At 44.0% G+C, this 19,008-nt stretch overlaps 3 protein-coding genes across 5 annotated transcripts in view; all 3 read right to left on the bottom strand.

The window, feature by feature from the left end:
- LOC135525610 (spectrin beta chain, erythrocytic-like) overlaps window positions 1-2,508 on the bottom strand; it is a 106,421-nt gene extending 103,913 nt beyond the window's left edge. For both annotated transcript variants that reach the window (XM_064953332.1, XM_064953333.1), the window contains exon 1: window positions 2,205-2,508. The gene's annotated coding sequence lies outside the window, so the exon portion shown is untranslated. The remainder of the gene's footprint in view (window positions 1-2,204) is intronic.
- A 2,844-nt stretch (window positions 2,509-5,352) lies between these two features.
- On the bottom strand, window positions 5,353-16,038 carry LOC135525609 (stAR-related lipid transfer protein 9-like). 2 transcript variants are annotated; one of them, XM_064953330.1, is made up of 11 exons: window positions 12,481-16,038; window positions 12,151-12,366; window positions 11,765-11,948; window positions 11,357-11,503; window positions 9,007-9,106; window positions 7,663-7,829; window positions 7,465-7,529; window positions 7,088-7,290; window positions 6,774-6,852; window positions 6,345-6,503; window positions 5,353-5,936 (listed from the first exon to the last, which is right to left on the bottom strand). In XM_064953330.1, the coding sequence occupies exons 1-10, from the start codon at window positions 15,786-15,788 to the stop codon at window positions 6,440-6,442; spliced, it is 4,533 nt and encodes a 1,510-aa protein (XP_064809402.1). In that variant the 5' UTR covers window positions 15,789-16,038; the 3' UTR covers window positions 5,353-5,936; window positions 6,345-6,439. The 2 variants fall into 2 exon arrangements, with proteins under 2 accessions (XP_064809402.1, XP_064809403.1); XM_064953331.1 differs by lacking the exons at window positions 5,353-5,936; window positions 6,345-6,503; window positions 6,774-6,852; ... (1 more) ...; window positions 7,465-7,529; window positions 9,007-9,106 and having other exon boundaries at window positions 7,707-7,829.
- Window positions 15,949-18,270, bottom strand: si:ch73-160p18.3 (serine-rich adhesin for platelets). Its single transcript, XM_064955794.1, has one exon. It carries the CDS (start codon window positions 18,268-18,270, stop codon window positions 15,949-15,951), a length of 2,322 nt encoding a protein of 773 aa, XP_064811866.1.
- Window positions 18,271-19,008: the final 738 nt, after the last annotated feature.

The following is a 19,008-nucleotide window of genomic DNA, read 5'->3' as shown; positions in this document are numbered from 1 at the left end:
CATCCAACAAGTGCTCACGATATGTGGTAACTTCTTCAAGACTATTGGAAAAGCATTCCAAGGTGAAGCTGGTTAAGAAAAGCATTCCAGGTGAAGCTGGTTGAGAGAATGCCAAGCGTGTGCAAAGCTTTCATCACGGCAAAGAGTTGCTATTTTGAAGAATCTCAAATATATTTTGATTTGTTTAACACTTTTTTTGTGTACTGCATGATTCCATATATGTTATTTCCTATTGTTGATGTCTTCACTATTATTCTATAATGTAGAAAATAGTAAAAATAAAGAAAAACCCTTAAATGAGTAGGTGTGTCCAAACTTGCAAAATGGCGAATATAAATCATGTATATCCTGCCCTGTGCCCAATAAAAAAAAACACACAAAGCAACAACAAAAGTTTGACAACCCTGCCCTATTTTGGACTAAGACCCCCCCAATTTAGAACGGTCCCTAATAGAACTATAATAGAATGACCTTAATAATAATATTGCATTTAACCTTCATCTATGGGACATAAACATGACAGTATCACATATTACACACACAATGTGTAGCCTACTACATTGGTAATCCTAAACCTGGTTTGGAGCGCCATAATGGATGAGTTTGATCTTGGTAGAGGTTATAGGGAAGAGGAAAGGGAGAAAGGGGATCGATAGTAAACTATTCCTGGAGTGTGTTTACAGTAAGTTGCGTCCTAAATGGCACCCAATGTCCTATAGTGCACTAATTCTGACCAAAGCCCTATGGTCAAAAGTAGTGCACTTAATAAGGAATAGGGTGCAATTTGGGACACATTCCAGGCTGCTGGAAAGGCTCCATGGCATGCTCACATTTCTCCTTTAACTCTGTAAGCTGTTCACCTAAAGTCACTATTATTCCAAACCAAAGGCTGTCACGCCACACAGCTGTTTTTATTCACTGATATCAGGAAGCTGTAGTGACTCTGCTTTGTGTTTGTTTGGCAGAGAGAGAGAGAGAGAGAGAGAGAGAGAGAGAGTTGACAGTGAAAGGGTGAGGAGAGAGAGTTGACAGTGAAAGGGTGAGGAGAGAGAGTTGACAGTGAAAGGGTGAAAAGAGAGAGTTGACAGTGAAAGGGTGAGAAGAGAGAGTTGACAGTGAAAGGGTGAGAAGAGAGAGTTGACAGTGAAAGGGTGAGAAGAGAGAGAGGGCAGTGAAACGATGAGGAGAGAGAAGGGAGAGAGAAGGGAGAGAGAGAGAGGGACTGAGTGCCCTGGACCTTCCCTATTAGGTTAACTTGATATGAATCGTTTCCCACCCCCAATATTGTCTCCCACTCATGTAGAGTGCAGAATGTAACAGATATGATGATATAACAGTGCAATCCACCTAGTGGAGAGAGGATAATGATGTCAGAAGGTGAATTCACCAATTTGTAAGTCGCTCTGGATAAGAGCGTCTGCTAAATGACTTAAATGTAAATGTAATGTAAATGATAACAACATGCCCAGTCTGTGTGCATTTTGCTGCAACCAAATTGCATTATTCTACTCTATTGTTGTAGGCTATGTGCCAAGGACACTGTTTGAAGTGGAGCGCGCTCTCTGTGGCCTCATGTTAAATTAAGTACCAAGGGGGATTGATGAAGAGGATTAAATAGTCAAGTATATCCTCCTGCCCAGCAGACAACAACTTTTAAGATAATATTGTATTAATCTCTCTCTCAAATGTATGTATCCGATAACACTACAGAGAATAATGATCTGCGAGCGACGCGACCAAAGTCTGCATCGAGACGGTCATAGCCCCCCATAGCGAGCGCACTCAAAGTTCACCTTACACCCGCTTAACTAATGACTAGCCTAGCCTACAGAATGAAGGTCTTTCAAGGAAGGCCTTTCAAAGTTAGAAGTGATACTAATATACGCTTGTGTCAGAATAATTAACAAGAAATACAAGGTTAGGTAGGCTACAACAGTGTATCCATCGCGGTATTTGAAAGGAAATGAAAGTCCTTCAAAAAAAATTGCATTGAGGAACAACAGGTGGTAAACAAAATTAGCCACTGGTGTCTACTTTTAGAAAATATTCTCACTAATATTCCACTGCCATGTCAATAAATATATTTAAAAACGCAGATTCTCACTAACATCTGTAACCATATATCCCCATAATTTGTTTTAAAGAATGGAGACATTTCACCAGTGTGAATTTTCATGAAACTTTCCCCTATCCAACAAACTCACCTATGCTTGATATAATCCTTCAGGAAAATATACACCTTTGTATTTCCCTCAAATTAAAACCCCATTAATAATCCCATGGAATCACTAGACGAGTCCTGGTCACGGCAGTGGACTACTGGATGGAACGGTCTTGGAGAGCCAGAGCGGGCAAGGTCGGGAAAGGGGTTGTAAAACTTGCGACTGTGCACACAGCACGCTCATTCTTCATTCCCGTCAGCCAGCGAGCCAGGGTTTGACCCACCCCATGTTTTAAAAATAAAGTACACACGTCTAGTACATAATCTCTGTGCGCAGGGGCCCGACATTCCTGTCGTGTGCTGGTGACTTTAAATGGCAGCTAAAGACTCATTTCAGTGTGGTGGGGGTGCGCCCCCTCCCCTCCTCTAACTTTTCATTTGGAGACACACCGTAGCAAAACATTTTTCTACACAAAAGGAAAATGAGCGTTTCTTATTGGACAAATTATGGTAGCCGCTCCCTGTTTCAGTCTGTTTTCATTCGTTCTGTGCCAAATGTATACAACCCTATCGCTCAGATCTAATCGGAACACACCAACACCCGGCCCCCGCCCCCTTCAGAAATGTCATCTCAACTACTCTGCTACTACTCTCCCCAGTGAGTCCTCACGCAGACACTACAGTGATTCACTCCAGTATACAGTAGACCTACAGACACTCCACTATGTACTGATTCATTGATTGTGGTCAGATGAAAAACATTGTTGACTATGCAAATAAACATGAGAGCTGCAACAAACGACTTCAATAAAAACATAATGTTGAGTAAGTTACAACATCATGGATATGTGTACAGCTAAAGTCGGAAGATTACATACACTTAGGTTGGAGTCATTCAAATTCGTTTTTTAACCACTCCACAAATGTCTTGTTAACAAATTATAGTTTTGGCAAGTCGGTTAGGACATCTACTTTGTGCATGTAATTTTTCCAACAATTGTTTACAGACAGATTATTTCACATATAATTCAATGTATCCCAATTCCAGTGGATCAGAAGTTTCCATACACTAAGTTTACTGTGCCTTTAAACAGCTTCGAAAATTCCAGAAAATGATGTCATGGCTTTAGAAGCTTCTGATAGGCTAATTGACACTATTTGAGTCAATTGGAGGTGTACCTGTGGATGTAAGGCCTACCTCCAAACTCAGTGCTTCTTTGCTTGACATCATGGGAAAATCAAAAGAAATCAGCCAAGACCTCAGAAAAAAAACTGTTGACCTCCACAAGTCTGGTTCATCCTTGGGAGCAATTTCCAAATGCCTGAAGGTACCACGTTCATCTGTACAAACAATAGTACGTAAGTTTAAACACCATGGGACCACGCTGCCGTCATACCGCTCAGGAAGGAGAAGCGTTCTGTCTCCTCGAGATGAACGCATTTTGGTGAGAAAAGTGCAAATCAATCCCAGAACAACAGCAAAAGACTGTGTGAAGATGATGGAGGAAACAGGTACAAAGTATGTATATCCACAGTAAAATGAGTCTTATATCAACATAACCTGAAAGGCCGCTCAGCAATGAAGAAGCCACTGCTCCAAAACCGCCATAAAAAAGCCAGACTACGGATTGCAACTGCACATGGGTACAAAGATCGTACTTTTTGGAGAAATATCCTCTGGTCTGATGAAACAAAAATAGAACTCTTTGTCCATAATGACCATCGTTATGTTTGGAGGAAAAAGGGGGAGGCTTGCAAGCCGAAGAGCACCATCCCAACAGTGAAGCACGGGGGTGGGAGCATCATGTTGTGGGGGTGATTTGCTGCAGGAGGGACTGGTGCACTTCACAAAATAGATGTCTTCATGAGGGAGGAAAATCATGTGAATATATTGAAGCAACATCTCAAGACATCAGTCAGGAAGTTCTTCCAAAGTAGTGGCAAAATGGCTTAAGGACAACAAAGTCAAGGTATTGGAGTGGCCATCACAAAGCCCTGACCTCAATCCTATAGAAAATGTGTGGACAGAACTGAAAAAGTGTCTGAGAGCAAGGAGGCCAACAATCCTGACTCAGTTATTGACTCTGTCAGGAGGAATGGGCCAAAAGTTACTCAACTTATTGTGGGAAGCTTGTGGAAGGCAACCTGAAACTTTTGACCCAAGTTAAACAATTTAAAGGCAATGCTATCAAATACTAATTGAGTGTATGCAAACTTCTGACCCACTGGGAATGTGATGAATGAAATAAAAGTTGATTATTCTGACATTTCACATTCTTAAAATAAAGTGGTGGTACTAGGATTAAATGTCAGGAATTGTGAAAAACTGAGTTTAAATGTATTTGGCTAAGGTGTATGTAAACTCCAGATTTCAGCCTTCTGGGTGGCCGTGACCGGGAGGTCCGTGGGGCGATGCACAATTGTCCTAGCGTCGTCTGGTAGAGATATCCTTGTCTCATTGCGCAGCAGTGACTCCTGTGGTGGGCCGGGTGCAGTGCGCACTAACCAAGGTAGCCAGGTGCACAATGTTTCCTCTGACACATTTGTGCGGCTGGCATCCGGGTTGGAGGCGCGCTGTGTTAAAGAAGCAGTGCGGATGCATTTTCTCCATTGTTTTTGATGGTCGACCACTCTGGTAGGCCTACATAATGACCAAATAGTAGCCTACTTGACCACTGTTAAAACTGTAACTTAAAGCTGGTACAGCCTCAGTGTTCACAGTAAAAAACGTGCCGGGCCTCCTGAGTGGCTCAGTGGTCTAAGGCACTACATTGCAGTGCTAGCTGTGCCACTTAGAGATTCTGGGTTCGAGTTCAGGAGACCCATGGGGTGGCGCACAATTGGCCCAGCGTCGTCTGGGTTAGGGGAAGGTTTGGCTTGCAGGGATGTCCTTGTCCTATCATGCACTAGCGTCTCCTGTGGCAGGCCGGGCGTAGAGCTTGCCTGGTGCACTGTGCTTCCTCTGACACATTGGTGCGGCTGGCTTCCGAGTTAAGTAGGCATTGTGTCAAGAAGCAGTGCGGCTTGGTTGGGTTGTGAATCGGAGGACGCACAGCTCTCGACCTTCGTCTCTCCCGAGTACGTACGGGAATTGCAGCGATTAGACAAGACTGTAACTACCAATTGGATAACACGGAATTGGGGAGAAAAAGTGATCAAAGTAAAAAATACATATTACAAAAATAAAACATGCGCTGGTTTCACAGAATTTTCACAATGTTCAAGTTTATGCTCAGCAGACCGTAAATTTGCTCAGTGACACATTTTTAGTTGAGGGAACTTTGGCTATAGGCCTACTCAGGAACAGGATAACATTCAATTTTACAATTAATATACATAATATTTACAAAGCCAAACTAATACTGGAAGGAAGAAGCGACAAGCTTTGAGTATGTACAGACTAAATGTCAAGTTTATACAGGAAAATAAAATATGCTCTTTGCATTTAGGGCACACCATAGCAAAACGTTTTGCAATGAGAGACGAAATCTGTGTTCTAATTGGACAGCTGATCTGGGTCGTGTTCATTGGGGCACATTGTAGCAACATGTTTTGCAACGGAAAAAGAAAATGTGCATTTCTTATTGGTAAAATCCAGTTAGTCCCTCCATGTTTCAGTCTGTTTTCTTCCTTTTGGTGCCTAATGAACACGACCCTGACCATGCAGTCAGTCTCACAAAGAGAAACGGGAGTCGAGCTCAGCCAGGACGGACGCCTGTCTCCGAGCCACTGATCCCAACAGTCTCTGAGGAAGGGATGGAGTGCCCAGGTCCACCTGAAACAAAGGAGGACAAAAAGTGAGTCAAGGGAGGGATGGAAAAGAGAGGGGGAGGAAGAAACTAAAAGAGAGAGGAAGAGTGATTCCACAAGGCGATGAGGAATCATTAGGCATATCTGTATCTAAAGTACTCTTAAGAACTCTTACATCTGTTGATGAAAAACTGGATTGATGAATCATTTTGATGAAATGATTGATTGATTTTAAGAACTTCCAGACATCTGTTGATGTAAAACTGGATTGATGAATCATTTTGATGAATTGATTGATTGATTTTAAGAACTTTCAGACATCTGTTGATGTAAAACTGGATTGATGAATAATTTTGTTGAATTGATTGATTGATTGACTGATAGCTTTTTCAGACCACTTTATGTTGTCATAGTAACCTGATTCCTATCTCACCTGCAGTAGGTAGATGACTCTGACGACCTCTCGGATGTGACGTGTGATTGGCTGAAGGACCCAGGCGCTAGGCAACATCTCCCCTCGGACAGCCTCTACACTGGGCCGAGGAAGAGACTCCTCGAAGACTGACTGCATGGCCAGCACACACAGCTCATCCTAGGAGAGAGAGAGAAGGGCACTGAGTTAGTAGTCAGTCTCTTGCTGTAGACAAGGAAAACTCCTGGCCCTAGCTATATGACAGTAAGAATGCATTGTATCATTGCCCCTGAAACGAGGAGGTCTTCTGTCCCCCTCATTCCAGTTGAACATTCAAAACAAATCTTGGTAAGAAGGAGCAGGTAAGTTTAAACTTTGAACTTGGTAAGTTGAAACTTGGAATTCAGCTGCAGGTCCCCTGACTGACCCCTGAACTCTGACCCTACTGACCTGTTGTGACTGGTGCTGATGCAGCAGAAGTCTCTGGGCTGTTTGAGGTGGCAGCTGGATGGGTCTGTCAGCAGGTAGACTGATGAGGAGAGACACATGGAAAAGCATGAGGAAAAATTACAATTGAAATCTGAATTTCAGTTTACTTCCTGGAAGTAATTGACTGAAGTGAAATGGAATTGACTCATAGCGATAGATAGATGGTGCATTTGCTACAAAGCGTGTTTTAGTATGGGCAGCCCCATTGAAGGCTTTCACCAGTTTTAAGTAGTGAATTAACTCCAACTCTGCTATACTCCAGGCAGCAGACTAACCCAACTGAGTGCTGTCATCTAGTGGTCGTGTCCAGGCAGACCGGATAGCCTCATGGTACAGGTGGGTCTTGGAGTGGTCTCGGACCATGCTCCACAGGCTGGCCAGGGGCCTCTCCAGCTCCACCGCCCCAAGGAAACAGTGCACAGATGGGCTGGAGGAGGGCTTGTAGAAGGCCTGGACACCTCGCTCCACGCCCTGGTACCTGATAGAGAGAGAGGACAGGAAGGTTGCAAATACACAATCTGTAATATAAACCCAGTGGGAAAAGCCGGTTGAAATCACATCATTACAACCTGCTGGGAGTGTAGCTAGTTATAACATGGTTTACTATTGGTTAACCTGAATGTAATAAAGGAGAAACCATGATGCAACTCACCTCCAACCAGCTGCAGCTTTCCCCATCACTAGGTTCCCCATGTCACTAGCAGCAGCCAAGCGCACCTGGGGCACAGGTGAGAACATGTTTCTTATTTTAGCAAATGTGCAACAATGAACAAGTACATAGTCCAAGGTAAATTGGAAATGTGTATTTTTGCTGTCTTGTGTTATTCTATAAAGTTTATTTGAATTGTACCTCAGCCATAGCTCGACCAAGCAGACAGGAAGTGAAGTCCTGATAGGCTGTTGATATGGACGAGGCGGAGCCAAAAGAGGAGGTGCGCTGTCGTAGATTCGTAGGAGATGACGGTGAGGATGACATCAGAGGGTCATACCCTGACACACCAGGCTCCAGACATACATCTAGAAAATACATAATAGAAAAGACATACACATGGTTATAATAGGTATTAAAAACAAAGTAGAAAAAAAGAAGGAACCCGCACACTGCTCTTGACAATCTTGACGAAGGCCGTGGGGTAGATACGTAAAGCTCTGACGAAGGATGTGAGGTAGATACGTAAAGCTCTGACGAAGGATGTGAGGTCGATACATAAAGCTCTGACGAAGGAAGTGAGGTCGATACATAAAGCTCTGACGAAGGAAGTGAGGTCGATATGTAAAGCTCTGACGAAGGCCGTGAGGTCGATACATAAAGCTCTGACGAAGGAAGTGAGGTTGATACATAAAGCTCTGACGAAGGAAGTGAGGTCGATACATAAAGCTCTGACGAAGGAAGTGAGGTCGATACGTAAAGCTCTGACGAAGGCCGTGAGGTCGATACATAAAGCTCTGACGAAGGAAGTGAGGTCGATACATAAAGCTCTGACGAAGGCCGTGAGGTCGATACATAAAGCTCTGACGAAGGAAGTGAGGTCGATACATAAAGCTCTGACGAAGGCCGTGAGGTCGATACATAAAGCTCTGACGAAGGAAGTGAGGTCGATACGTAAAGCTCTGACGAAGGCCGTGAGGTCGATACATAAAGCTCTGACGAAGGAAGTGAGGTCGATACATAAAGCTCTGACGAAGTCTGTGAGGTCAATACATAAAGCTCTGACGAAGGAAGTGAGGTCGATACATAAAGCTCTGACGAAGGAAGTGAGGTCGATACATAAAGCTCTGACGAAGTCTGTGAGGTCGATACATAAAGCTTTGACGAAGGCCGTGAGGTCGATATGTAAAGCTCTGACGAAGACTGTGAGGTCGATACATAAAGCTCTGACGAAGGAAGTGAGGTCGATACATAAAGCTCTGACGAAGGAAGTGAGGTCGATACATAAAGCTCTGACGAAGGAAGTGAGGTCGATACATAAAGCTCTGACGAAGTCTGTGAGGCCGATATGTAAAGCTCTGACGAAGGAAGTGAGGTAGATACGTAAAGCTCTGACGAAGGCCCCCCCCCCCCCCCCCTTGAATGTCTTATTATCATTTCATAGTGATCCTGTACTGGCTAAATAACAGCCTTTTTGAGTCAGTTGAACGTGTGATGAAGATGTTGAGAGTGGTTGCTGTCTTGTGGTGGTGAGTCAGTCCTCACCCTGGGCAGAGAGCCAGGCACTCTGGGTCTTCACACTCTGAGAACCACAGATGGGAGGGCGAGACCTGACCTTCAGCCCATCACCCAGGACCTCAGTGACCTGGCACCAGACAAAAACAACACAGGGAACTCATTAGGGCTCTTTATTTATTCCTGGTCTATTTGAATAGGGACGGATACAAACACATTGACACACTGAATAATATTTCTATATTCCTTAATTTCATTATTTTACTTTTAGGCTGTGTGTATTGTTGTGAATTGTTTGATATTACTGCACTGTTGGAGCTAGAAACACAAGCATTTTGCTACACCAGCAATAACATCTGCTAAACATGTCTACGTGACAAATACAATTTGATTTGATTAAACAATTGTCTGATGCATTGCACCATAGTGAATGTAGTGTGCTGTAAGTTCCAACACCCTTAAGGTTAATTTACAGTAAGTCTACCAACTGTCCATAGATATGTGTAATATTCTTCACACTTGGGAAAAAATATGCTATCTAGAGCCTAAAAGGGTTCTTCGGCTGTCTCCATAGAATAACCATTTGAAGAACCCTTTTTGGTTCCAGGGAGAAGAACCCTTTTGGTTCCAGGTAGAACTGTTTTGGGTTACATGTAGGGCCCTTTCTACAGAGGATTCCTTATGGAACCCAAAATTGTTCTGCCTATAAGAAAAGGCTTCTATCTGGAACCAAAGAGGGTTCTGCTATGGGGAAAGCAGAAGAACCCTTTTGGAACCCTTTTTTCTAAGAGTGTTGTGCTCTATAGACCTGTTGTCAAATTGACTATGAACCAGCCATTAGGATTAACTTTACTTTATTGAATTTAGTTGTTCAGGGACAGTGCAAATGAATCAATATTACTGTAAATGTGCCTGTTTTCAAGTGCAGTCCCTGGGCTTAACCTGAAGGGGCTGCAGGTTCCCAACTGGGAACACCCCCCCCCCCCTTCAGCTCAAACGTTGGCGCAGGGAAAGCAAACATATTCTTAAAAATATTTAACCTCCACACATTAACAAGTCCAATAGCTTAAATGAAAGATAAACACCTTGTTCATCTACCCAGTGTGTCAGAATTTGAAAATGTTTCACAGCGAAAACATAGCACATATGTATGTTAAACCACCACTAGGAGAGCATACAATATGTAGCCACATTGCTCTGCAAAATAGCACAATCACAAACCCAGGATTAAAAGAAAAATAATTCACTAACCCTTTGAAAATCTTCATCAGATGACAGTAATAGCACATGTTACACAGTACATTTATGTTTTTTTTCAATAATATGCAATTTATATCCATAAATCTCTGTTTACATTGAGCCATGTTCAAAAAATGCAGCAGAAATGTCCGGAGAAATTATAAATTGCTCCGGCAGCTAACGCCAGATAACAGCAATAAACATCATAAACTTTGACTAAATATACATGTTCTACATATATTTAGAAAGATACACTTCTTCTTAATGCAAACGCTGTGTTACATTTATTTTTAACGTTACAGAATTCGTTCACTATTCAATAATCTGAGACGGCGCTCAGGCATTAGCATTATTTCTCTACTATGTTGGAGTCGACAAAAATACAATTTTATAACATAAATATTCCCTTACCTTTGATGGTCTTCGACAAGAATGTCGTGGAAGGAGTTATACTTACCTAATATAACGTTTGGTTGCTGTTGGTGTGTCTTTGTATTAGCAAATGCTAACATCTTCAGGTGAATTACCCCAAAAAGGGCTTCTGATCACGAAAATTGCGCATCAAAACTTCAAATTTACATATTATATGTCGACTAAACTGGTCAAACTAAGTGCAGAATCAAGCTTTAGCATGTTTTTAACGTACAAAACAATTGGCGATTAAATCAAACATAACGAACTCTCCTCAAGCAAGCTGGAACAAAAAGACCCTTTTCACAGAGCGCGCACCTGAAAACTCGTGACACCTCAGTATTTTGCCCGCCAAGCAGTCAAAGCTCGTGCTATTTTCTCCGTTCCACGTCTCACTGAAGAGATAAAACCTGTTCCCAGATCCGTAGCTGGTTGGGAAGGGTGGGGGCGATGACGTCAAAGTTGGAGCAACTTTCTTAGGAGAGAGAGAGAGTTTGGGAGAATGGCTGCCCTGTGAGTTCTGCTTTACATACAGACATAATTCGAACGGTTTTGGAAGCTTTAGAGTGTTTTCTATTCAGTAATAATTATTATATGCATATATTAGCAATTTTTGACACTTTTTTTTTTAGTTTACTCTGGGCACACAATTCATCCAAAGGGGGCAGTATTGTCCCGAGCCTTAACATTAAAAAAGCAGCAAAAACATCTTCAAAGACTAGTACAGCACCTCCTGTGTCAGTGGGGGTCTACTGCCGTCCCTCAGCTGAGCTGTGTTGCCACTGTTGTAGCCAGAGGTTGGTCCAGAGGATAGGCTCAGACTCAACCCAGTGTACAGTGTACTGCTGCTGACTCTGGTCCGATACCGCAAGTCATCCTAAATGTGAATAAATGATCAGTTGACAGAGAAGAGAGAAAGATGTTTTAGGAAAACAGCAACTGATCAGAGGACAACGTAAGTCTCTGACTATAAGGTGAGTTTTTTTTCATGGTCCTTTGTGCCGGATCCATGAAAAAGAGCTCCGCCTTCTAGTCGATGTGAAAAAATAAAACAATCCATGGAGAAAATCTGCTGAACACATCTTGGGCTTTCAACTGTCTATGGAGTGTGAAACTATGGCTTCTTGCTGTGACTAACATTGACCATCTGAGACAGAGTCTGTTGCTGGAGCCGTCTTTTCTCCTGCTCTGTCTTCTCGCGGAGCCGTTCCCGTGCACGGGATATCTCTGTCATGGCCTCCTCACGGGCACGGCCGTAGTCACGCAGAAGATGCTCTATCTCAGGGGGATATTCACCCTCTCCTCTGGGTGGATCTGGAATCCTGGGGAAGATGAGGAAGATTTACAATCAATCAATTGATGAATCAATCAATCAACAACTGTATAAAGTCATTTTTAAAATAATATTTGTCACAAAATGTTTTACACTTCAGACACTTGAGAATTGGACATGGAAAACCGTTGAGCAACATAGAAATAATCAAAACCAAAATGTGACTTGGTGTGGATTGTGGAGTGTCTTACATACTGCTCCTCACTACCTCCTGACGGAGCTGTTGAAGGTAGCCTCTGTAGCAACTGGGCAGGGCTGAAACTCTGGGGTCTTTTTGAGGAGTGGATCTGGGTTGAGGAGGGGAACGAGTGAAGTGGTGCTTGCTAGGGCTGAGGCTGCGAGTCCTACGGCAGGTCTGAAGCTGAGCTTCCCTGTCCTTTCTCAAACTCTCAATGCTCCTCCGGTGCCTGATACAAGAGGAACATAGGGAATCATTTACATTTTATAAACTACAATTTTAAATTCATCTAATTACATCACAATATCAACACAATCACATCCTTAGGGACATTTAACCTTACTGGTCATAGAGCTGCTGTTTGGTAGGGACAGGGGACGGTTCCTCCTCCTTGGTTCCACCAGATGTCAGCATCTTTAACAACGTGTCCATCTCTCCCAGACCGTAGTGCAGCTTGGCTTCAGTCAGCTCCACGGTCAGAGGATGAGGGTTCATGTTCAGTTGGACCGTAGCCATGACCTGCTCGCGCTCTTTACGGAGCCTCTCTATCTCTCTTGTCTTCTTGTCCTTATGGAACATGGGCTCTGGACTCAAGCTGGACTCTGACTCCTGGCTCTCCAGCTCAGCCCACTCTGGCTGGTTCCTCTGTGCTTCATGACCAGTAGGTAGATACGCGGCTGGTTTCATTAAACTATTAGTCCGTCCTATCTCAGAGGGATGCTGACTGATACCAGACCAGTTGGTGAACTTGTTGTGCACAGGTAGGTCCTCAGGGAGCCGCTGGTGATCTAGCTGATGTGGGGAGTGTTGGAAGTTGGGAGTGTGGGTGACTGGGTTGGTGTTCACTAGAATGTCTGTGTTGCACTCGCTTGGGCCCAACACCACCATGTCATCCTCCTGAACATGGATGGTGCTGTCACTGATAGGGGAATGTTCATAAACACCAGTGAATTGCTCCACTGGACGCTCTGATGATCTACTGTTGTGGTAATCTATTGAATGTCTTCTGTAGCTTAGTTGATCTCCAAAAGTAGAGAAGGATTTCTCCTCCTGTTTGGACTCACTAGTCTGACTAAAGACGAGAGAGGTGTGGTTCTGCATAGCGACTCGGTTACTGCTTAGAACAGAAGGAAGGGACCATATTGGACGTTGCCTGGTTTTGTGCCATATGCTCATTTCCTTTTCTTCGTCCTGGATGACAATGCTGGTTTCATTGTGGATGTAATTGTCGATGGACGAACTAAGACTTTCTGAGCATCCATCAGACCCTTTTGGTCTTGACTGGCTGAGGGCACTCACATTCTCGAGGAATATCAATCCCATTGATTTTGTGGTGGAGTTGTCACCTGGCTTCTCACACAGATGAAGGGAGTCATGTCCTGATATATTATCATTCTTTATGAAAGACATGCATGTTTTGTGTCCGCTGTAACTTAAACAAAGTGCTGACTGGTTCGAAATGTGGTGCTTACTTCTATTTTGCGTCTCAAACTTCTGTTCTTCTTTGGGACTCTGTAAATACTTTATTCTGCTCTGGTTGGAACCAGCCCTGGGACTCACAGTGAGAATGGGTGAGCATGCACGGTCTGTGAAGCTCACTTGTTTTCTATAGCCTATTGCAGGGTCACTCCTTCTCAAGATATTATGGCATTCTGGTCTGAGTATTTCTGACAAATGATGGCAGACTTCAGATACTCCCAAGCTTTTGGAGGAGGACACTCTTTCAGGATTGCAGTCCTCATTGCTTATATGACAAATGGCAGGATTTGAATGATTGTGGCGTTGGACAGTCTCCAGGGAAGGGACTTTGTGTGGGAGACTCTCTGGTTCCAAGATAGATCTTTGGTTAACAGTGGAGCCATTGAGTCGCAGGTCAGGCATGCTCTGAATATTATCATCCAGGTTTTTCTTGAGTTGATGTTGAAGAGGAAGCCCTTTGTCTCGTGACACAGTGAGAACTTCTGAGCCAATCACTTTGACTATCACATTAACTTCATGGGCTTTGGACCTCTCTGTGGACAGAGTTTGGGGGATAGACATTTTGTCTTGAACGGGTGTTAAAATCTTTTCGGTCTGGATCCCAATATCTACTGCAGTTTTGGTTGAGCAGTCTCTCTTCATCCAATCTGTGGAGGAGTACAGATGAGATGAAGATTTAACATTTCTTATCAGGCTTTGTTTGAGGTTTTCGCCAGACCTCATACCCTGAACATTCCCCAGAAGATCAGACGTGTTTACTATCAGCTGTGAGAGATACTCAGACATGTTCTGAAGGCTGGCCCATGTGGTGGTCTCTCTACAGGCCTCTGTGGTCTTCTGCAACACTGGTACTTGAGTGCTGCTCTTTCTGTGACGGTTGTTTCTCCTCTGTAGATCACCATGGTTGATCGTTGTCTGAGTCGTGGTTTCTTGAGTGAAGGTTGTCTGGGTGCTCTGGTCACATCTGGTGTTTGTTTCAGACCTCTGAAACCCGTTACCCTGAAACGCCCGCTCTGAAGAGTCATAAACCAACATGATCTCCTCCACCTGGCCAGTGCTGTTACCAAGATCTCCAGATACATTGTAGCAAGAAGATGAGTTACAGCTCATAGTCAGAGTCACTTGATTGTGATCGTCAACACCGGAGACTTTAGTTAGTAGTTCTTTCAGATGGACTTTGAGGGACGTTTGATCTTTGAAATCTTCCTCCATGCTGCTCGGGGTGCTGGAGAGTCCCTTGTTGTTGGCGTAAGTGCTCAGGTGGGAGTTGAAAGGAGAGCTCTGCACGTTTAAACCATTGTCGACACTGCAGCATCTAGTGATATGTTTGGTAGTGGAATCCAGCAGCGGTGATTTACAAGAAATGTCGGCGGCACTTCCAAACACCTGGTTCTTGTAGCAGCTTTGGTTTGGCTCTTCTTCTTGCCATTGGTGAGCAAAGGGATTGATGTCGCTGGAGGCAAAATGCATTGGCAAATCTTGAGTCTTTGGTGTGTAGCGTGACATCTCAGTTTCTTTGATACTGGAAGACATGATTTTCTCCCAAATTGTCCTTTTCTCTATATGTGGTGATTGTCCATTGGGGCTGTGTTCTTTCTGACCCAAACTGATGCCAACTCCAGCTTTATCATCATATTTATATGGGGTCTGGTCAGTACAAGCTTCCATAGTGTGATTGTCTTTTGACTGTGGTGATTGTCTTTTCACTAGAGACATTTCTCCACCATTGCATTGAATCATCTCCTCTAATTTTCCATTAGTTTGAGTTCCTGACTTCATTCTTGTTGATGAAGACCTGTTTTTATCCAACCTGGGAGGTATTTTCTCTTCTTCATCTGAGGAAGACTTGAGTGTGGAGTCAGAGGATGAGCTAGGAGGTGCCTGGGCTTTGGACCTTCTGAACCTCTTGGACTTTCCCTTCTTGTAATGAACAACACTACTGCCACAGAACTGATGAGATTGCCTGCAATTAGATGTTTTGGTATTTCCCTCTCTGGACATGATATCTCTGCAAATGTCACCCAATATCTTCATATTAGCATCACTACTTCCATGTGTTATTTGGGATGGAGAAGATCCAATACTATTTATTTTACTTGGTACGTCAAACAAGGTTCCAGGAGATTTTGCCAGAGGTCCATCAGTCCTTGACCCTTCTTCATTTTTAGCCATTTGGCAATCTTTGGTATTGTCAGAGGCAAAGTTGCTCACATTGCACTGAGTCTTCAGCCATTTTTCAACATGACATGTTTTGTGTTTTACACTGGGATGTTTATTTTTAGGATCAGGATCGACGGTCACACAAGTCTTATGAAATTTGTCTACCTGAGTTTCAGATGAGCATTTTGACTGTGGTAGTTCCTGACTCAGTGAGCATTTTGACTGTGGTAGTTCCTGACTCAGTGAGCAGTTTGACTGTGGTAGTTCCTGACTCAGTGAGCACTTTGACTGTGGTAGTTCCTGACTCAGTGAGCACTTTGACTGTGGTAATTCCTGACTCAGTGAGCATTTTGACTGTCGTCGTTCCTGACTCAGTGAGCATTTTGACTGTGGTAGTTCCTGACTCAGTGAGCACTTTGACTGTGGTAGTTCCTGACTCAGTGAGCAGTTTGACTGTGGTCGTTCCTGACTCAGTGAGCATTTTGACTGTGGTAGTTCCTGACTCAGTGAGCACTTTGACTGTGATAGTTCCTGACTCAGTGAGCATTTTGACTGTGGTAGTTCCTGACTCAGTGAGCACTTTGACTGTGATAGTTCCTGACTCAGTGAGCATTTTGACTGTGGTCGTTCCTGACTCAGTGAGCACTTTGACTGTGATAGTTCCTGACTCAGTGAGCATTTTGACTGTGGTCGTTCCTGACTCAGTGAGCATTTTGACTGTGGTAGTTCCTGACTCAGTGAGCATTTTGACTGTGGTCGTTCCTGACTCAGTGAGCATTTTGACTGTGGTCGTTCCTGACTCAGTGAGCACTTTGACTGTGATAGTTCCTGACTCAGTGAGCATTTTGACTGTGGTCGTTCCTGACTCAGTGAGCATTTTGACTGTGGTAGTTCCTGACTCAGTGAGCAGTTTGACTGTGGTAGTTCCTGACTCAGTGAGCACTTTGACTGTGGTAATTCCTGACTCAGTGAGCATTTTGACTGTGGTAGTTCCTGACTCAGTGAGCAGTTTGACTGTGGTAGTTCCTGACTCAGTGAGCATTTTGACTGTGGTCGTTCCTGACTCAGTGAGCATTTTGACTGTGGTCGTTCCTGACTCAGTGAGCATTTTGACTGTGGTAATTCCTGACTCAGTGAGCATTTTGACTGTGGTCGTTCCTGACTCAGTGAGCATTTTGACTGTGGTCGTTCCTGACTCAGTGAGCATTTTGACTGTGGTCGTTCCTGACTCAGTGAGCAGTTTGACTGTGGTAATTCCTGACTCAGTGAGCATTTTGACTGTGGTCGTTCCTGACTCAGTGAGCATTTTGACTGTGGTAGTTCCTGACTCAGTGAGCATTTTGACTGTGGTCGTTCCTGACTCAGTGAGCATTTTGACTGTGGTCGTTCCTGACTCAGTGAGCAGTTTGACTGTGGTAGTTCCTGACTCAGTGAGCACTTTGACTGTGGTCGTTCCTGACTCAGTGAGCACTTTGACTGTGATAGTTCCTGACTCAGTGAGCAGTTTGACTGTGGTAGTTCCTGACTCAGTGAGCACTTTGACTGTGGTCGTTCCTGACTCAGTGAGCACTTTGACTGTGGTAGTTCCTGACTCAGTGAGCAATTTGACTGTGATAGTTCCTGACTCAGTGAGCATTTTGACTGTGGTCGTTCCTGACTCAGTGAGCACTTTGACTGTGATAGTTCCTGACTCAGTGAGCACTTTGACTGTGGTCGTTCCTGACTCAGTGAGCACTTTGACTGTGGTAGTTCCTGACTCAGTGAGCACTTTGACTGTGATAGTTCCTGACTCAGTGAGCATTTTGACTGTGGTCGTTCCTGACTCAGTGAGCATTTTGACTGTGGTAGTTCCTGACTCAGTGAGCAGTTTGACTGTGGTAGTTCCTGACTCAGTGAGCACTTTGACTGTGGTCGTTCCTGACTCAGTGAGCACTTTGACTGTGGTCGTTCCTGACTCAGTGAGCAGTTTGACAGTGGTAGTTCCTGACTCAGTGAGCACTTTGACTGTGGTAGTTCCTGACTCAGTGAGCACTTTGACTGTGGTAGTTCCTGACTCAGTGAGCACTTTGACTGTGGTAATTCCTGACTCAGTGAGCACTTTGACTGTGGTAGTTCCTGACTCAGTGAGCAGTTTGACTGTGGTAGTTCCTGACTCAGTGAGCACTTTGACTGTGGTAATTCCTGACTCAGTGAGCACTTTGACTGTGGTAGTTCCTGACTCAGTGAGCAGTTTGACTGTGGTAGTTCCTGACTCAGTGAGCAGTTTGACTGTGGTAGTTCCTGACTCAGTGAGCATTTTGACTGTGGTAGTTCCTGACTCAGTGAGCACTTTGACTGTGGTAGTTCCTGACTCAGTGAGCAGTTTGACTGTGGTAGTTCCTGACTCAGTGAGCAGTTTGACTGTGGTAGTTCCTGACTCAGTGAGCAGTTTGACTGTGGTAGTTCCTGACTCAGTGAGCAGTTTGACTGTGGTAGTTCCTGACTCAGTGAGCATTTTGACTGTGGTAGTTCCTGACTCAGTGAGCAGTTTGACTGTGGTAGTTCCTGACTCAGTGAGCACTTTGACTGTGGTAGTTCCTGACTCAGTGAGCATTTTGACTGTGGTAGTTCCTGACTCAGTGAGCACTTTGACTGTGGTAATTCCTGACTCAGATTTGTTGCATAGGTAGGGTCTTTTTGGAGCTCATTTCTGACCTCAATGTGATTTTTTCTGCCTTTCTCCTGTAGCTTCTGTGATTCACAGAAATGATTTGAGAGTGGTTGACTGTGGTGGTGCTTCTCAATGTTTTCTGGTGTACATTGAGTCCCGATTTTAACAGAAAGTGAATCTACAGCAGCATGCCGATGACAATCATTTAAGTAAAGTTGTCCACTTGCACCCGTTGAGGTCAATTTGCATTGGTTCTTGCTTTCGCCTTGAACCTCATATTCTCAATCCATTATGAGGTCCCTTGCATGTGCAAAGGCCACATTGGGTGGCGTAGTCACTGAGGACACTGTTCCTGGGCAGTTCTGGAGAGGTTGTAGAGGACTAGATTTCAGGTTTTGCTCAGGTGAAGCGGCCTGGTTGACAGTTTGTTTATCGTTATTACTAAGACAAGCATGATGAGGATGATACTTCTCAGGACCTGTTTGTTTCTTTATGTTCTCCATATGCGAAAAAGGGACATCCCTTTCAAACACTTTCCATTGAGAAAGTACAAATTCTTTGGGTGCAGTGGAAGTGGAAGTA

The sequence above is a fragment of the Oncorhynchus masou genome, chromosome 32, assembly GCF_036934945.1.
Source record: "Oncorhynchus masou masou isolate Uvic2021 chromosome 32, UVic_Omas_1.1, whole genome shotgun sequence".
Classification (NCBI taxonomy): Eukaryota; Metazoa; Chordata; class Actinopteri; order Salmoniformes; family Salmonidae; genus Oncorhynchus; species Oncorhynchus masou.
This window is presented reverse-complemented; position numbering and strand designations above follow the sequence as displayed.

Coding starts and splice junctions, on each gene's coding strand:
- LOC135525609 (XM_064953330.1), bottom strand. CDS start 15,788: ATGGCTAAAAATGAAGAAGGGTCAAGGACTGATGGACCTCTGGCAAAA. Junction 12,367..12,480: donor AAACAGCAGCTCTATGACCA/GTAAGGTTAAAT, acceptor CTCTTGTATCAG/GCACCGGAGGAGCATTGAGA. Junction 9,107..11,356: donor GACCCCCACTGACACAGGAG/GTGCTGTACTAG, acceptor GTCTGGTGCCAG/GTCACTGAGGTCCTGGGTGA.
- si:ch73-160p18.3 (XM_064955794.1), bottom strand. CDS start 18,270: ATGCTCACTGAGTCAGGAACTACCACAGTCAAACTGCTCACTGAGTCA.